The 18,333-nt window shown below is 42.8% G+C and overlaps 1 protein-coding gene across 3 annotated transcripts in view; it reads right to left on the reverse strand.

Annotated features, from left to right (window-relative positions):
• CBFB (core-binding factor subunit beta) overlaps nt 1-8,271 on the reverse strand; it is a 41,302-nt gene extending 33,031 nt beyond the window's left edge. For 2 of the 3 annotated variants that reach the window (XM_065848447.2, XM_065848448.2), the window contains exons 1-3: nt 8,120-8,270; nt 7,827-7,913; nt 3,154-3,270 (exon numbers count right to left, since the gene is read on the reverse strand). In XM_065848447.2, coding sequence (XP_065704519.1) covers nt 3,154-3,270; nt 7,827-7,913; nt 8,120-8,197 — 282 coding nt within the window. In that variant the 5' untranslated portion in view covers nt 8,198-8,270. Of the gene's footprint in view, nt 1-3,153; nt 3,271-7,826; nt 7,914-8,119 lie in introns of all 3 variants that reach the window. The other variant, XM_071814206.1, reaches the window with a different exon arrangement.
• Nucleotides 8,272-18,333: the final 10,062 nt, after the last annotated feature.

An 18,333-nucleotide genomic window follows, 5' to 3' on the forward strand; every position in this document is an offset into this window, starting at 1 on the left:
AGGTAAGAAAGATCTCAACAAACGAAAAGCGGGGACGTTTTATCTCACTGTAAGAAGTGTACAAAATGAATCACGCAAAGCAAGTTGATCACACAGTTCTTAACAAAACAAGAGACTTTCAATAAACTTAAAATATAAGAAGCACTGAAGTCCACACACACACAGTTCAGCATTAAGTTCATATGGTATCAGTATAAAACTCAAGTAAAAATTAAAGAACTTCATTAAGCACAATAAAGCTAGTCTATGTAATTAATGGTATCAGAGAAGCAAGGTTAAAACAACGCTCTCAATTTTGGTCCACAGTTCGGTTATGTGAGATTTCAGGTGATACATTACACTACTACACTGTCTGCCTCCCAATTTCTTAACAATATCTACTGGATAAGAACTGGACATTAGCTGACAAAACAAAGGATCAGGAAGCCTTGGTATGATTATGATATTCAGACACAGGACAAGACAACAAATTTGATGCACCCCACACACCCCCACAAATCACAATGGAATACAATGTTTTATGATTTTTACAATTTAGGGACCTATTTTTAGTACTACTTTTTCTTTTGCTATGACAAACCTGAAAAATTGCTCAAACACACTATTATATTTGCTACAGGTCAAAGACAGCACATAACGTTAAAAGTATCTCAAAAAAAAAGTGAAGTTTGAGTTTAAAATGAATAGAAACACGAAGTGAACACTTAGCTATCTGATTCTTTAATTACCGAAGACAGGGTATCCACAAGAGGCCTACCCACCCATCATGAACATCAGGTGCATCAAATTAAAAGGTAAATTAAACATAGGAAAACCACCTCAGTTAAGAAATACCAGAATGAAAAACCCCAAGTCTATGAAGCAGATATTCACAGAATCCCAACTTTCCAATAGGTTCACAAGGGTGTTGCTCTTTCTAAAATTCAGTCATTGAAGAAGCTGCTTTGGTAACTTTGTTAATCTGTGTACAAAACTGCTTAGGCACAATAGTGACATACTTCAACTCTGGATAACTATTTTGTGCCATTATTTGCTTAGCCAAACGGTGAAGCAGAATTCCAGAACAAAAATATTCTAGCGTTGGTAAGTTTATCTACATTCTAGATCTCAGACTAATGCCTAAAATAATAATTAACTGACAGCTCCCCCCATAGCCTTTTTTTATTCATATAATTAAAAACATGCCTTGCTGGCTTAAATCCAGTGATGAACAACCACACGTTATATGCTGCCTCAAGAATCAAAGCTCAGAAAACAACCCTGCATACAGCTACCAGAAATCACATGGTGTTAAGAGACTGTTAAAGCCTCTGAAAGAAATTCTTACTAAAACTACAGAAATCCATAGAAGACAACATCACAGACAATACATATGAAACATTTAACTGTTTCTGCTGATAACAAGAAACACTCTCCCATTCTGCTCACTCCTCTTCTGAAGTTAGGAGGGTGGCTGACTTTCAGACGAGTTTAATTCTGCGCAGAGCAAGCTTGCATTCGCATGGGATTTACACTAGTAAAGCTTGAATACAACAGTGAATTTGTGATTTGTTCATACTATAGCATAACACTATTCCCATTTAGTAGTTTGTCCACTTCTACCCTCATTCAGTTGAATTCTTCTAAATGTTTCAGTGAAGCACTCTGGAATTTACTGTAAACACACATAAAACAGGGAGTGGCATTCATTAATGAGGCTCATGTTCTATTTTAATACACAGCATGTCTACCACGTTCTTACATGATTAAGACAAGGCAAGAAAATGGATGAAGTAGTTTAGTACTTTAAGAATTCATTCAGAGAAAACAAAGTTAAAAAAATCATAAGAGTAAATAAAATTAGTTTTGAACTGGCAAGAAGAGAGACTTCAGTCTTCTTACACATTACAAGAAAAATTCCTCATTCAATTGTGAGCCAGAATCAATATTTTTCAGAAACAGCCAGATTCAATTCAGTTTCCTTAGCAAAGCAGTCAGTACCCAGCACAGCCAACTCTACTCCTTCCCCCCCAATCTGCCAAACTCTGCGAGCCTCACAGGACCACATGGAAAACAATTTTTTCAAAAAGAACCCCTCATTAACTTGAATTCCAAATACCGTATCTGCCCTCGGGATTTTTTTTTCTTCCAATCATCTTTTCCCACTATAGGAAATACTTATCTTCCACCTAGCAGCATTTAAAAGATCCAATATGCCATTAAACCTGAACATGCTTCAAATATTTCCTCCAGACTGGTGGGTTTGGTAGCATTAACTGTTACTTGTTACAAGAGTGGGTAAAAAATTTAGGTAAAAGCAAGAATTTTATAGTCTATTAAAAATCTATTACAGTAAAAAAATTATAAGGAAATTAGGCTGTGATGGAAGGGCTATATGGTCTTTAGTGCTGGTCCAAACCTACTGAGGACTGCAGAGAAGTTTGACTGAATTCAGTGATCTTTGGGTAAATCCCAAAGCATCTACAGTAGCACAGATAAGAGACAGCACCTACATTTAAATGTTTTTCATGTAAAACAAAACCAGCTGTGACTTCACAACTTTATTCTGATGAGACTAAGCAAGATTTCTGATTTTAAATCTAATACAGCTTCACAGTAACCATCACTGTCATTAGGGAATTCCAGCTTTCGATATCAGAAAAAAAAGATTCAAAAATCAATTCTGAAAGCAATGCTTTATCTGTGTTATTACTCATGGTCAAACTGAGAAAATAAAAGCTTCATTCCACTAAGCTGCACACTGAGTGCTTGCTGGATCTACTGGCAACCTAAGACCCAATTAAATAACCTGTTCGAAGAGCAAATTTTCACTATTGTCTCCCATAATTTGTGGGCCAAGGTCTAATATCTGAATCATTTCAGAAGAACCTACTCAACACTAAACTTAAATTGCTCCCCAAATCAAGGCATGACAGCAGAAATAAAGTTCTGTTCTCAAAGTGAAAAAGCCACCAGTAGTAGCCACGTGTTTCCCTCCAGAAAAATTAACGTGCTTTAAAACAAAGCGATGCCAGATTTTATCCTACCGGCTTTCAGTTGTACTCATGAGACTACCTACATGCCACGAAATACTAGTAATTTGGCATCATATAAGCAGTAAGGCTATAAGCACAACATAAAAATGTCTTTCAGTCACAACAATTTCTGTCTTACCTTGCCTCCTTCTCTTTCAAAGTCGACATATTCCCGGGTCGGTGTCTGTCGCTGCTCCCCCTGCCAGCTGGCCGGAAAAAACTGGAGAGACAGATTGGTTCCTGTGGCCACAAAAGCCTTTTAGAAAAATCAATACAAACAGGATCAGGGAGCAAGACATTACATAAATTATGCAGGCAGTCATTTATTTTTACATCAGTTTATGTCTTAAGCCAGGCAGCATAGAGAATACTTAAAGTCAAAAACATGCACTCATCATTTTTCTTAAGTATTAAGTTACAAACATCTGATTCCATTTTGACAACATTTGCCATTGGCTGCTTCAGATATAAAATACAACATGGAATCAATAATTCTTTCAAATCAGTTTTGCTGACATTAGAATCTGTCCTTTCAGTGCTGTCTGGATATCCTGCACCAACTTAGTACCTGCAACATTAAAAATCGCCCATACTTTTTGAAGAGCTTGCATATCTCTAAAAGAAGCACAGCTGAAGGAAAATGAATTCCTGATACCTGTTACTAGGGGTAACTTTTTTTGAAAGAAAAGGACACGTTTCCTTTCACAATCTACTTTTACCTAGATAAACACTTATCTGAACTGAAATGTAAATATGCTTATTTTATCATCTACATGGACGCAGCATCAACATACAGCGCAATTAAACTTCACCAGACGGAGCCCTCTTGCTACATTAAAACAACAGTGAAATCCAAACCAGCAGATGCCATGCCAGTGACAACAGGCAACTGTAGGAATTCTTCTCAGCTGCAGCCCTTTGTAAAATCATTAAAGGGACTGACTTGTCCATGTTAGAAAAAGTGCACATTGCTTTCAAGTAAATAATTTTCTATGGTTTCAAATTAAAATAAGATTCAGTTTTCTTCATAAACTCTCCGTATTTATTAGTACGTCTTATCAACTCCAAGCCATGAAGAGTATGGTAATTACTAGACATGAAATAAAAAAAAATATTTTTGCAAGTAGGAGTCAATTCACATTATTTATACCCTTCTTTGGAACACGTATGTCCTGTAAGCACACAAATACTTGACCATGCTCCCAGAATATAACTCCACTCGAAATCCCAGGGTTAAACGTAATTTGTCGCAATCAAATAACTCTATTGATTACCATGGTCACTTAGATTTAAATGGTCATCAATCCAGAATACAGTGTTGTCTTAAAAGCTATACAAATACTACTCTAATAGCTGAAATTTCCTGACAAGCAGATTCCTTTCAAGCAACCCAGAATTCAGCAACTTTATGGTAGAACTATACTGCTACCTATGACACAATAGCTCTACATGTAATTTAAGACAGTTCCGGTCATGTACTGCAACGCTGTCTGTCACAGGATTAATACCTCCCATTTTGAAAGTAGAAGTGCTTTGTCTTGACTTTTTCCCCTCCGCCAAAGGAGACTAATAGCCTGCAATCACGTTACACTCCAGACTATTCTTAAAAGCAGATATTTTTTTTTGTTAAATCTCCTGTTAAGCACACTCTCAATGTCATTAAAACTGACAAATCAGTCCTACTAGTACTAGGGGGGATATTGTGCTGGTACATTAACATTTGTTTGCCCTACAGTATGCAAAGACAAACATTTCAATCTAGGTAAAAGAAGTTTCATGGAGGCTACACTCGCACAAATAGGAAGCATCAAAACTGCGAGGGCTGCAGAGCATCAGTATCAGGCTGACCAGCCCGTGTGACCCCTTTGCTTTTCTAGGTGATTCTATTTACATATCTAAAAAAACCCAAAAAACAACAAAACACAAACACCTATCTCCCAACGTTTTTGACTCATAAGTCATCACCACCTAGTCTGTTTAAGAATTATGTTTCTACCTCTGAGCACCTTTAGCAAATGTGTGTTTTATACTCTGTAATTTACACACTTAAAACGCCAAGGAGTGAGATGACTGAGTGTAAATCAGCTGACCACTGCAGCCCTCTGGACCCCTCCAGTTTCTGCAGGCCCCAAGGATACTGGTTCAGAAGCACTATACCTGCTTTTTGGGAAACGGAGCAAGATCATGAAGCGCCCATCCTCCCTGCCTCCCACCCCCCAACTTGGACTAGAGGGCCATGAATAACCATGGGGAAAACATCAGTGAAAAGAAGAAAATGAAAGTACACAAATTCCTGTATTCTCGTGGAGTCCTTCAGGGAACATTTAAACCATAGGTTATTTAAAAAGCTATGTAGATACTTATTCTCTGGATTTTTGAAACCCATTTCCTCCGTTTGAACAGATAAAACTATGCAACTAAAATACCCATGTGTTTCTCAAATCAAAATCATAGGTCAATAATAAAACTCAATAATAGCCTCATCAGTAACCACACAGGACTACATCAAACTCAACAATATTCATCTAGTAACACGTAGATTTTTAAAAATAAAAATAATTTTTAAAAAATCACCCCCCTAGTTTGGTGTTAAACTTTAAAGTAAGAAAATTATGATTTTCTGTACAGAGCCTTTTAAAGCTCAGTCTGAAATGCTCAATACACATATACGTCAAATTTTGCAAAAAGCTTATCAGGTAGCACAAGGGTGATCTGACCCAATTGCAGCCAACACAAGTAAGTTCCAAACAAATAGGCAGGTAGGAAGTCTTCCTAAACAAACTGAACATGTAAAGTTATTTTCAAGTTATCAAAGCAATACCACTATACCCAAAATCTTATTTAATATTTCACAGTTACTTTCTCAGTAACACTGGGAATTATTTTCTTTATTCAATCAAGAGTTATTTGACAGAAGTAACCAACAACCTACTGCCAGTTCTATATTACATCCCTAAGCTATTCTCTGGGTTTTTCTGCCTGCTTCAAAATATGTAAGGTCACTTGCAAAAGCTCCCTTTGGAGATAAAAGAATAAGTCCTTGATGTCTGGAAAAACATTTGAGACTAAAAAAAAGCTCTTTTTAACATCAGTCATCACACACATTTCTAAATAAACCTGACTACTTGTACCCTGTTCATAAAACAAAACCAGACGCTTCAGATCAAGAAATTTAGTGGTTGTTTTACAATTAAGTAGAAGTAAAAATACACAGAACAGGCATCACTGGTTGCTTCCAAAGGATGAAGTTCTGGCAGAGAAAGACAGCAGCAGGCTTAGAAGTACAAAGGTGAAACTACAGTGATTTCCCATGTATATAAATAACCGTATAGGCTGCATTAGAAAGCTAGTTTATAAACTATGTGACTTTTTTTTTTTTAGGGAAGGTCTCGGGTATACTGTGCACTTTCAACTGTTCAGGAACTTCAAATGTTAGCATGCTATGTTTTCCTTACCTACCCATTGTTTCCCTGGTGACTTTTTAAAGGAAGCAAACATGTGCCATGGAAAATAAACGTAAAAAAAATACATAGTAAAATTAAGAGACTGACTACAAGGGGCCTCTCACGAAATAATGTTACAGGTTCTAAGATCACAGATAACAAGCCGGGATGAGATTCACCTAAAATAAAGTTACTCAGTGAAAGGTAACTGTGTCCTTGAGTGTATATCCTTGCACTCACAAATGCAAATGAACAAGATCAGTTGCAGTAACTGGTATTCAATTATATTTGTTCAGATGTTTGTGAGAATAATTTCACTGTGAACTGACTAGCAATATCTCTACCATTAAAAAATCGTCATAAATAGAACTTGGTGAAAGCAGGGGTTATTTTCTATGGGAACCGGATTTTTACCTCATCTTTCATTATATACTGTAAATGAAAAAGATTACTTCTGCATTTTAAGAACAGTAAAGAGTTCTTCTTAAGTTCTTAATGCTATGAGATACCGAACCTATAGAAGGAACGTTGAGCAGAAATCAAACCAGGAAATAACTAGTCAGTTCTTGACCACTCCAAGCCATACTTCATCTCACTTCTTATTTCAGAAGAGTCTCTAACTAACCTTAATGAATGAGAAAAACGGGTCTGACATTGCGAGTTTCAAAACCTGATTTTAAAAGCATTTGATTTAGTTCACAAATACATAAAACAGCTCATTCAAGACTTCTAGCTAGCGTCTTCTGAGCAATTTTACTCATTTCTGAAAGATCCTGTTTCAGAGGGAAAAAAAAAAAAAAAAGAGCCGAATACCGAAAGGAGCAGCTTACAACTGTAACACGTGCCCAGGGCAGGCAGCACAGGCAGTTCGCACTGGGGGGTGGCTCTGAAAGCTCCGAGAGATTTTTCTCACCTCCCCTAAACCCAGCGCTCCTCAAACACATTTTCACCGCTCCAGCGAAGGCAGAGCGAGCTGACACATTCTAGCGAAAGAGCGCTATTCTTAAGGGGAAATAAATGCTGTCTTTTAACGACAGCCTCGCCGTTCACAAGGCGGGAGATGCAATTTTTTCCCTGAAGGAAAAAACTTCCCAGTGCGGTGCGGCCACCCAGACCCGACCGACCCCGGGCACCGGCCGAACACTCTCCGCTCCCGCCACACCCAGCGCGAAGCCCTGGAGCTCAGTGACTCCGAAGCGTTCCTCCACCTCAAACACTCCCTGAAAACTTTCTGGTTTATTTAACAAAACGGGGAGCGAAGCGGCGGAGGGGCCCAGGGGCGGCCGTTCCCCCGCCCGCTGCTGACAGGCGCCGGCGGCCGCCCCGGCCCGGTCCCGGCGGGCCCTGAGGGGAGCGCGGAGCCACTTACGATCTCGGAGCGGCCGTCGCGGCAGGCGTTCTGGAAGCGGGCCTGCCTCTCCTCGTGGGGCCGGTCCCTGAAGCCGGTGTATTTAATCTGCGGGGAACAGGGCGCGCAAATCAGGAGGGGCCAATCCCGGCGATAAGTGGGCAGCGGAGTGCACAGACTGCACCGCCCCGCGCCGCCGGGCTGGGCTCCACCGCCGCGGCTGAGGCGAAGCGCGGGGCTCCCCCGGGCCCTCCGAAACTTTCCCCACGGGCGGGCGGAGGGGAAGCGCAGAGAGGGGGGGCTCGCCGTCTCACCTCGCACTCGCGGCTCAGCTTCCTGAAGAACTCCTCGTTCTCGAACTTGCTCCGCTGGTCGGGGACAACCCGCGGCATGGTGGTGGGGCCGCCGCCGCCGGCTGCCCTCCCGCCCTCCCCGCGCTGTCCCAGCCCCAGCGCTCGCCTCGCCCTTTGTTAGCCCCCGCCGGCGGCGCCCCCCTCCCGCCCTCCTTCCCTCCCTCTCTCTCTCCTCCGCCTCCTCCCTCTCCCTCCTCCCCGCGCCGCGCGCGCAGAGCCGCCGCTCCCGCCTCTCCCCCCGCTCCCCTCCCTCCCCTCCGACTTCCTCCCGGCTCGTAAACTCCGGCCGAACAGCCGCACCATTCACAACTCCGCCGCGCATGCGCCGCAGGGGCTCCCGCGCCTCCCTCCGAGGCGGGAAGCGGGGCGAGGGGGTGAGTCAGTGGTGACTCACCCCGCGGGGCTGAGGGGAGCGGGGTCGCTCCCCCCCCATGGTCGGTAACGCGGCTCGTCTCGATGGTTTCCGGCTTCCTGCTCCGAGGGGAGCAGCCTCAGCGCTGCGGCGGGCGGTGGCCGCCCCCTCTGCCCCAGCGGCGATGGGGCGCTGTCCGCTCACAGCGGGGACTCGGCCGTCCCTCCCCGGCCGTCCCCCGCATCTTCACCGGCCGTCCCGGGGGAAGGGCAAGGTGGGCGCGTCGTGCCCCTTCGCCCAGCCGGTGTGGGGTGCACAGGTAGGGACGGTGCAGGCGTCGCACCGGCCTCCTCTGGCTCCCATCACGGTCAGCGAGGGCTGACCCGGCCCAGGAGGCAGCGTAAAGCCTGACTTAGCCCAAAAGATTGTCCCAGGGACATACCCTAGTGCCACCAAAGGACCCTCCATCCCTGTGCCTGTGGGGAGCAGAACCACCCACTGCTTCAAAACGCACGGCCGGGCTGCTCAGCGTCTTTGGAATCTCGGTGTCGGCCTAGAGCAAAAAAATCCAGTGCCTGAGTTCACCAGCACTTGGAAAGTTCACTTACCCACGTGCTAAAAACACAGCAGCAAAGCTGCAGCCTCAACTCTGGGTGCTTCATCTTCGCAAACAGGCATTTTACAGGAGCTAATTCCATCAGGGAACACAGCAGGACATACATCACCTGTCCAGAAATCCGTTTTTTTCATACATACTTAGATTATTGGGTTTTTTTCCTACAACCACTCTCCCAGCCTTTTAGCAGCTCTGGAGCATCGCAGGGGCAGCCATGCCAAAAACCAGTTGGCTATTACGACAGCTATTGCTAACGTAAAAATATTAGAGTGTATTAGATCTTTCGATAAAGAAAGGTTTTCTAATCTCTCGGTATTACAATCTTAACTTTACGTGTACTCATGCAAATTGGAAGAGAGCAATGCTAAGGTTAGCCAAAAGGCATGATTTGAATCAAGTATGAGCAAATTAATAAAAAAATGAGGGAAGTGTCTGTATCCCTTAACCAATTGTATACAGACTTCATAAAAAAACTAGAAGTTTTTTTTTTCTAGATGTAGAAAAGATCTCATGAAAAGTCTAATACATTTCAGAACAACAGGAACTGCAGATTTAGACAATAACTGTATTTTAGCTTTATCTTCTGATTTTTGGTACGTTACTATAATGCAGATATGTGTGTAAATTCAGAAGTTAAAAGCACTGAAAGAACTGTTTTAAAAGCTTTCTTCGATAATAACCAAATCTGAAAAGAAAATACACTGAGATTGAAAACACACAAATGTTATATATTATCTTTATTCATTTAGATTGATAACAACCCTTACACAAAATTCTCATGAATGTCAGGCACATTTAAAGGTCTCAAAATAAGACATTTAAAAAAAAAAATCCATATCACTATTCATCTTACAGCAAGGTCAATAACAAGAACTTAGACTTACAGGAGAACTGCCAAATTCATAAGGTAGAAATCTGCTCCCTCAACCTCCAATAATCTTTCACTCCTTACTAGTACATTGCCCAGTTCCCACCTCCTCACCCCCTAAACTGTCTGTGCCTTCTTCCAAACAACAATTTGTAAAAAAAAAATTACCAAGGTCAAAAGAAAGAGGCATGGTTGTAAAGCCCTAAAATAAGGAACCGGAGACATAACCACCTTGCAAGTTGGGTCTTTGACCTTGGCATATGTTTTCAGGACTTTGGAAACAACAAAAAAAAATTGACTGCTTCCCTCCAGGCAGCTCTTTGTTTAATTTTTCTCATCCTGGAGTTTTCATCTCTCCACTGCAAAGTTTTTGTTTTAAGTAAAGTCAGTCAATATTATCGGAAAGCCTGTAACAGATCAGACACTGCCTGTTTGTTGCCTTGGTTGGTTTGATGCAGAAACAGGATAACTGTAAGGGCTGAGGTGGAAGACAGTGGCGCAGCATCATGTTATTCTGAATTTATCCAGTTTCTTCTCTACACTAAGCTGATACCATAAAAAACCAAAAACCCCCAAACCCTGCACTGATGAATACCTCCTTAGTGAAGGGAGCAGATTCCTTTATACTATAACAGATACAACTGGGAGAAAATTATTATTTTAGGCCTGTTTTCTCATAAAGAAAAACTTATAAAATTGGACCAGCTCTTCCTCTACCTACCCCTGCAGCCCTCAACACTTGACAAGGCAATTCAGGCCTTAAAGATGGAGAAGTTCATGCGCTTTTTTTGTTTCTAGCCAGGCAGAGGAGAGGCACACAAATTAATGTCTTTGCCGCAAGAAAGGCTAGAGCATAATTTCCACAGTTACTTACCCTGTTTGGCCAGAGTCGCTGGCCACTGGCCAGACAGTCAACATAGATCAGAAGCAGCTTCGCAGGTGGTAGCTGGGGGACATGAGAGGGAAAGCTGAGGTTTTGTGTTGGAGATGGGACACAAACTCGTGGGAATTCTGCACCTCACCCAACAGTTTTTTGTGTGTTTTGTTTTTAGCACTGTTTCATCAACGCAGCAAAACGGGCTTCAACCTTTTTCCCTTGTGCATAACCAAATGCAACTGTTTCCTGAAGGTGTCTCAGTGATATCTCTGCAAACCCTTTCAGTGCGGTTCAGGCTGCTTAAATGCTGGTAGACTTGCTTTGGTCTGCGAATCCTTGGTCTGTTGATTCACAAAATGAGAACTTAGGCTGTTCATCAGGCCTCTGGGTGAGTCACCTTCAGAAAACCAAACTGGTCAAGCTTGTAGGCATGCTACTTTCTGAGCAATTTCTCAGAACAGACCCCTTTCCAAAATAAGATCTAACGTGTTTACAGTATGTGGATAATTGAGACACAATATCACTTAAAGATTTACAGATGGGATGTTTTTGAGAAAGGGAGCTTTCTCCAAGTGGCGAATCCTGTATATACTGTTCTTTCTATAACTCTTTTCTGTCGTGTCTTTAAAACCTCTGGTTTTCCTGTAGGTAGCATGATTTGATGAGCAACTGCGTGGCACTCATGCTATATAGTTCTCCAGACCTCACGCGTGCAAGACACTGATAAGCGAGACTCCTGTGTATCCATTGATCTATGGCAGCTGCAGCATAATCAAACACCAGTGTTATGTATATACAAGCTACTCTGTGATCATAGATCCATTAATAAACTGTTTGCAAGATATAATTATGCACATGAGGTGTGAAATGCAATCCACTTACGCAAGATCTCTGCTTATGGGTTCTACAAAATTCAGGGAGAGGGGGAGAAATTGAGCAGATGAATCAACTTCTTTCCCCCAGACTAATTTTGATTTCTCTACTACTACACTGATGCTCCCAACCAAAATATCCTCACTGAAGTCATCCCATCAGTGACATGGGGTATTGCTGTTCATGGACCCACAGCAACATGCTGAAACCATTCTGAGATACTCTAGCTCTGCTCCAGAGCAGCATTTTGTGCCCAGCCTGCATGCATCAGCACAAAGATATCTCAAGACTCCTAAAACAAGCCCAGTGAGGGATACGGGCAACACCAAGGGCCAAGAGCTATCAGCCTCAGGTCACATCTGTGGAAGCACTTTATGTAGAGGTGGATGTAGGGACTCTGAATGCAACAACATGGAGCTTTAAGGACTTGGCTGAGTCCAAAGTTGATACCTAAACATCTTACATAGCACACAAAGAGAGATAAGAGCCATACCACAACAGTTAAACAAAATGATCTAATTTTGCATTCTGAGTGGGAGGCTGCCTACCAGTTAAAAAAATGCTAAGCACGGCAGGTATGAGGGAGGAAGCAGCACCTGATCTCTCTTTTCTCTGAACTAGGCTACAAGAGAGAGGCATCTGTTGACTCCAGATACTAAAGCTGGAACTTTTTTCCCAAAAGAAGATGCCTGCAGGTGCTACTTGAAATAACTGAATGGGACTCTCCCTTACCAGAACATGACGCCTGCCTGCCTTTGTTGTTCCCAAGCGTTTGGAGTACTCAGCCAGGACATGGGAGGCCCTTCCCACGCTGAAGCTGTTGAAGCCCAAATTCCCAGCAAGCACCCTAATCGCACTGACCCTTGCACTGGAGTAGCTGCATTTACACCTCTGCTTCAGCCTGACCTACTACCACCTAAGTCTTCACAAGCAGGGCTAAATGAAGAGCCAGTAAAAGCAATCGTCCTTTCCCAGCCAGGTGATTTGGACACCCTGGGCTATTTCTGGTGTTGAGCACTGGCAGTTTGACAATGTGCTTCACAGAGGAAGAACCTTTGTTTCAGTAGCATACACATAGGGCATCTCCCATGAAAGCATGGCCTGTACAGCATGGGGCATCCACCTGGACACACTCTTCTGACACTTGCATGCCAGCAAATAATCGTAGAATCATTTTGGTTGGAAGAGACCCTCAAGATCATCGAGTCCAGCCATTAGCCCAGCACTGGCCCTAAATCAGGTCCCTAAGAACCTCATCTACACATGTTTTAAACACCTCCAGGGATGGTGATTTAACCAGTTCCCTGAGCAGCCTGTTCCAATGCCTGAGAACCTTTTCCATGAAAAAAAATTTCCTAATATCCAATCTAAACATCGCCTTGCGCAACTTGAGGCTGTCTCCTCACTCATTTAATCATAAAACAATCAGGGATGTGCAGCCATGGAAGTACAGTGAGATACCAGGTACAGGAGTCTGGTGTCTTCCAGCCTTCCCTGAAGCCTGCTAAGTGACTGTGGGCATATCGCTTCACCTCTCATGCTTCAGTTCCCCCAGCTATCAAATGACTGGAGATCTCCAGATGAAGATCTCAAGATCTCCATGTAAAGAACCAGACACTGTCATTATCCCTGATGTTGAGCAATGAGGAGAAAGTTTAACTGAGCACAAGGCATGACTCACCCCAGCCTGCATACATAAAAGGAAGTGTTTAAAAACTGCCCCTGTGAAATTAGTTCTGAAGATGCTGTTGTCGGCATGCGGACAATACGAATGGCACTCAACTTTATGTTGTTCAAGCAGAGCTTTTTCTGTATATTATCTCCTGTGCTGCTATCAGCCACCTCATCTCATTATGTTGCATTTCATAATCCATTAAAAACTCCTTCAAAAGTATATGCGTGATTTCGGGGGTGGCATGCCTTTTACATGTTTTAAAGAGTACTAAGCACAAGACATAAAAGGGCCAGGCAAGATCTTGTAGTTGTTCTAGAAGCCCATGGCAGATTTTCAGATCTCAAGGACTTCCAGAAAGCGACATGAGAATGGACAATGCAGAGAGTTTCGGTTCCTCAGGCCCAGCACAAGCCAGCTGGGGTACCCTGGCAGCTCAGAGCGGACACAAAGATATCTGAGGTTTCTTCCACATGAAGGAACCAGGGTGACACTAAGTGATCACAAGCAGAAGGCCTGTCTAAGAAACAGTCAAAACATGGATGTCCTCCCATAGCCTCCACCAGCCAAATCTCTATCTGTTAAGCTAAATGCAACATCGTCTCTCTGGATTAATTATCTTATATTTTCTTCTCTTCTGTTTCCAGTCTTCAAGGTGTTTTTGAGTGAGTGTGTGTGGTTTTTGTTGTTACAGTGTCTGTTCCTTCATGAGCTGAACAGGTTATGGTCAAATTCAAAGTGTGGAAAGCAAACCCTGCTAGGGAGAGCTGTTTATGGGTGAAATTGGAAATGATGGGGGAGAAAGCTAAAGAGAGAGTGACTCAAAGCCCTGTTCTTCTTTCACATGTGAATGTTTATCACTGAGCAAGCTGTGTTATAGTCTGTTATACTTTTGATTATACTCTGTACAACTGTTAGAGGTGGTTCAGTCTTGGTACAGATAATGTCCAAGTGACTCGTTGGATTCAAAAGAGATTATTCTTGTAAGCTTTGAGCTAGAATTCTTTCCTCTCATAGATCCAGTGGTGGAAAGCAATTGCATTTCTGAAGCTTTTTTACCTTCTCTATGGTCAAAACAAACATTAACTCCTAACTGTAATCACAGAAGGATTTTAAGGCTTTGCCCAACTGTAATAAAAATATCAATAAACTTCACAGAAGGGGAGATTTGCCAGAGGCGCATCTTAGCTGAAAATGTTTTGCTGGTGAGAAACAAAGAAGTTTATGCACAGAAAAATCTCTCCTTCCAAAATTATGTATTTGTTTAGAAGAGCTGAACAACTCCAGAGGGTTTATTAACCTTTATGAGAATTTTGTTAAAATCCCCTTCTTCTATTTCTACAAATCTTCTTGAAGAAACCGTAAGTTAAAGTTTTTCTGCTCACACTTACTCCCACTTTGTCTGACTTTTGACACACCCAATTTTAAATTTGTCTCACAAAAGGCAGCAAAACGTTGACTTTCAAACCATCTGATTATAAAAATCTTGTTCTTAAACAATAAATTTCATTTTCAAGGGGAAAGTTGCATTTCAGAACCGAGCAGAGTTCTGCTGTCTTGTTACACACTAAACACATAAAAAACTTACATTTCCATACACCTAATGCACCAGGATGTCATGTCATACCATAACAAATGGATTGCCAGCTGGTTTTTTGTGCTTTCAGAGAAATTAGTGCCCCACTTAGGTGACCACGGAAACTGGGAGACAAAGTTGTGAAGCGTATTGTCTAATTCGACATCCAAGGCTAGGAAGAGCTGTTGCCATTTCCAGATGGATCGCTGAGGGCCAAAGTCTCTTGCTAAGGCCGATACTGGAAATTGGCAATATTTAAAATTGTGTCTCTAACCAAGTCCGCAAGGAAACATTCCTCTTTATCAGCACATTCCATCGCGGGCAGGTTTGGAGCGCTCTGGCACAGGGGTGCCGACCGCTGCTTTCATTATGGAGCTCGCAAAGTTAAAAAAAAATAATAAATAAATACCTGGCTGGTGCTTTTGGGCTCTTCCTAGCTCTGCCTGCCTCCTGTCAGCTCCGAGAAAGCAAAGAAAAGCCCATTTCTTGGGTGTGTACTGCTGAGGGAGCTGCCTTTTCACCTTCTTTTAATACAGTGCTGTTATTGTTTTTTGTTCGCATTGATCTTATCCTTTGAGAATTTGGAAGGGATTTCAAAGAGGCAGGGTGTTGATAGTAACTTTGTTTTCATGCTTCTCCTCTGCTGCTCGAGCTATTTGTTTTTACTGACGAGGAATTATGATGGCCCCAATCCTCCACCTTGATCCAAATGGGCACACCCTGGGTCAGAACGGAGTCTCAGAGACTTTCCCTTGACTTTGTAAGAGCACAAGAATTTCCCCATGCAGATTTACTTGCACGTTCCCACTTGAAGGGTGTATTCACAGCTGCCCCTTTCCCTTCTTTGTGTCCCAAGACAGATTCCTCAGCACACTCTACCCTAGGATTTTCCTATTCGATGTGGATTTTCCCCCTCTCAAGTCGTCAGCGTTGTAATTTGCTGCATTTTTGTGCTTCGCTCCCCCTGCCCCAGCCTGTGCTCACCACCAGGAAGGAGACCAGCAGGATGTCGATGAGCCAACGCTACAGCAGCAAAAGAAACCCAGCACAAGAAGAGCAGAGGTTGCTCTTCACCTCTCCGTCACCTTTGTGGTCTCCGTCAGCAGTTGCAGCGTTTGTAGATGACCAGTTAAGCTCAAGACTGACCCACAGAACAAGGAGGAACAAAGGTCACTTCCAGTTTCGCTAGAAAGAAATTCCAGTGGCTACTCCAACCCCATAATCCAGCCATGATTAATGTGTATTGAAGGAAGATCTGGTTTCATCAGAGAGCCTAGATTTTGAGCAGGCTTAACTGTTTGGGGAAAAACAACAAGAAAAACCCCAAACTTGAAAGCTGAAGAAGGGGAGACGCAGCTCAAATACGAAGTTGGATCCTGTCACGCTGAAGTTAACAAATGACAATGTTATTCTACACAAGCTGCCCCGGGATGCACTAAAACAAAAGTAGGCTGGTTTCCTCAGGATTTGCACCTCCATTCTCCCCTTTCACCCATATCACCTAATTTAAAGGCTTTTGAAGGAATTTCTGAAACCCACTTTCCCTCCCACTCTCAAATTTGCTTGAATTGGACCTGGAGTCTCAACAGTTTGTGGAGTAGAACAGAAAAGAGGGGAAAAAAGACACACAGGTATAGTGATCTCCCACACCTTGCTTTACTATGAGTCCAGTGTAAAACTGAGTTTGTGCGGGGTGAGACTTTTTTGGACAGAAAGTCCTTTCATGACAAAGAGAGTGACTCCTGAACCTCTCACAAAACCATCTCAGTATCAATTGAGATTCCCAGCCTGGAGCCAGACCAACCAACTCAAGAGCTGTCATTTTGGGGGATACCTGGCTGACTGATCTTCAAGTCACACCTCTGCTCCCAGATTTCAGATCAGAACATTCGACCTTTCAAAAAATACTCCCATCACTGAAATTCTGCTGCTCAGCCATAATGCAGTGGTGTTATTCCCTCACCTTGTTCTGAGAAACAGCTGAGATTTTTGGCTGCGTTTTAAAACAAAAAGGCAAAGAGGAGTAAAAATCAGGGGTGGAAAACAGCTTGAGGGAAATGCCTAGCATGGAAAAGCTTGAGCCTAAATAGCTGAGCTTTGGCAAAGCTGTAAGCAGTCAGTCTGCTTCTTACAATGAAAACCACCCAGCACAATTGAGGGGTGCGTAGCCACTCATAAAAAATGTAGACAGCCCTTGTATCTACGAAAACCTGTGCTCCACAGCAGATAGGGTGAACGGTAATGAATGGGTTCAAATCGCAGCAGCAAGATCAAGATTAGGTAACAGGAGAACATTTAACTTTAAAGATAACTTGAGCCCTGGGATAGATTTCCCAGGAGAAATCGGTTTCCATCATGGGAGGTAGTCAGGAGCAGGTGGAGTGCAACCAACCCCTGTAAAGGGCAGCTAAAAAGTGAAACTGGCAACACATCAATACTCCTCAATATTTACTCTATACACAATCATTTACACATGCTAACAATGAACAATGATGCGCTTCCCTTGGTAGAAGGATTTTACAACTGTTGAATCAATCTCTACCCCCGTCTGACAGAAGTGATGAAGCAGAGGCACATGGATGTTGTGTGACTTGTTCATGCTCACAGAAAACTATTAATAGTTTGGGTAGGGCTGATGACACAAGTATTTAGAGTTCTGCATTCATCACTTCTCAACCCAAATTGTTCTCCCTGGGAATTTCAGAAGAAGTTCGCACACGCATTTTCATGGCCACTGATTGATGGAGTTCCTTTTTCTGGCTGCTGCTTCTTCTACTCTAGGGTTGATCTGAGCCCAGTACCCCAGGATCTCCTTACAGCTACCTCATCTTCTTTTCTCCAGCCAGGGGATTTCCACTCTGTTGTCAGATCCAAGGTTGCATACATCCCTTTTATCCAGCAGTCTGCTGTGCCTCATTTCTCTGAGGAAAGATCCTCAGTGGGAGCTTTTCCTCCCCATTTTCATCATCTACTTTTCAACTCCTTCCCTTCACTTCCAGCCTGGCAGGTCTTCACTGTATGTCTAACTGCTTCATAAAATGGGGATTCCTGTTGATTGCTTTTCCTGTTCCTTCTCTTTCAAGACTCCATTTTAATTGTAGAAAGTAAAAAAGGAATTTCTTTGGGAATCAGAGGAAGACACTTGAGGGTACCAGAAGATTTGAAAGAGAATGTCCTACTGCTGCCCAGCCAAGGATGTCTGGTGGGCAGCTCATGACCCCGGGAACAACTCATTTCCTCACCACTTGTCTTTTGCTCTTAACAGCAGCTTCCTCAATGCTATTATGTACCAAGAAATGTCTGAATAGCGGTTTTGACCCTCACAGAACTTTTGAGATCCA

The sequence above is a fragment of the Patagioenas fasciata genome, chromosome 13 (genome assembly GCF_037038585.1).
Source record: "Patagioenas fasciata isolate bPatFas1 chromosome 13, bPatFas1.hap1, whole genome shotgun sequence".
NCBI classification, from domain to species: Eukaryota; Metazoa; Chordata; class Aves; order Columbiformes; family Columbidae; genus Patagioenas; species Patagioenas fasciata.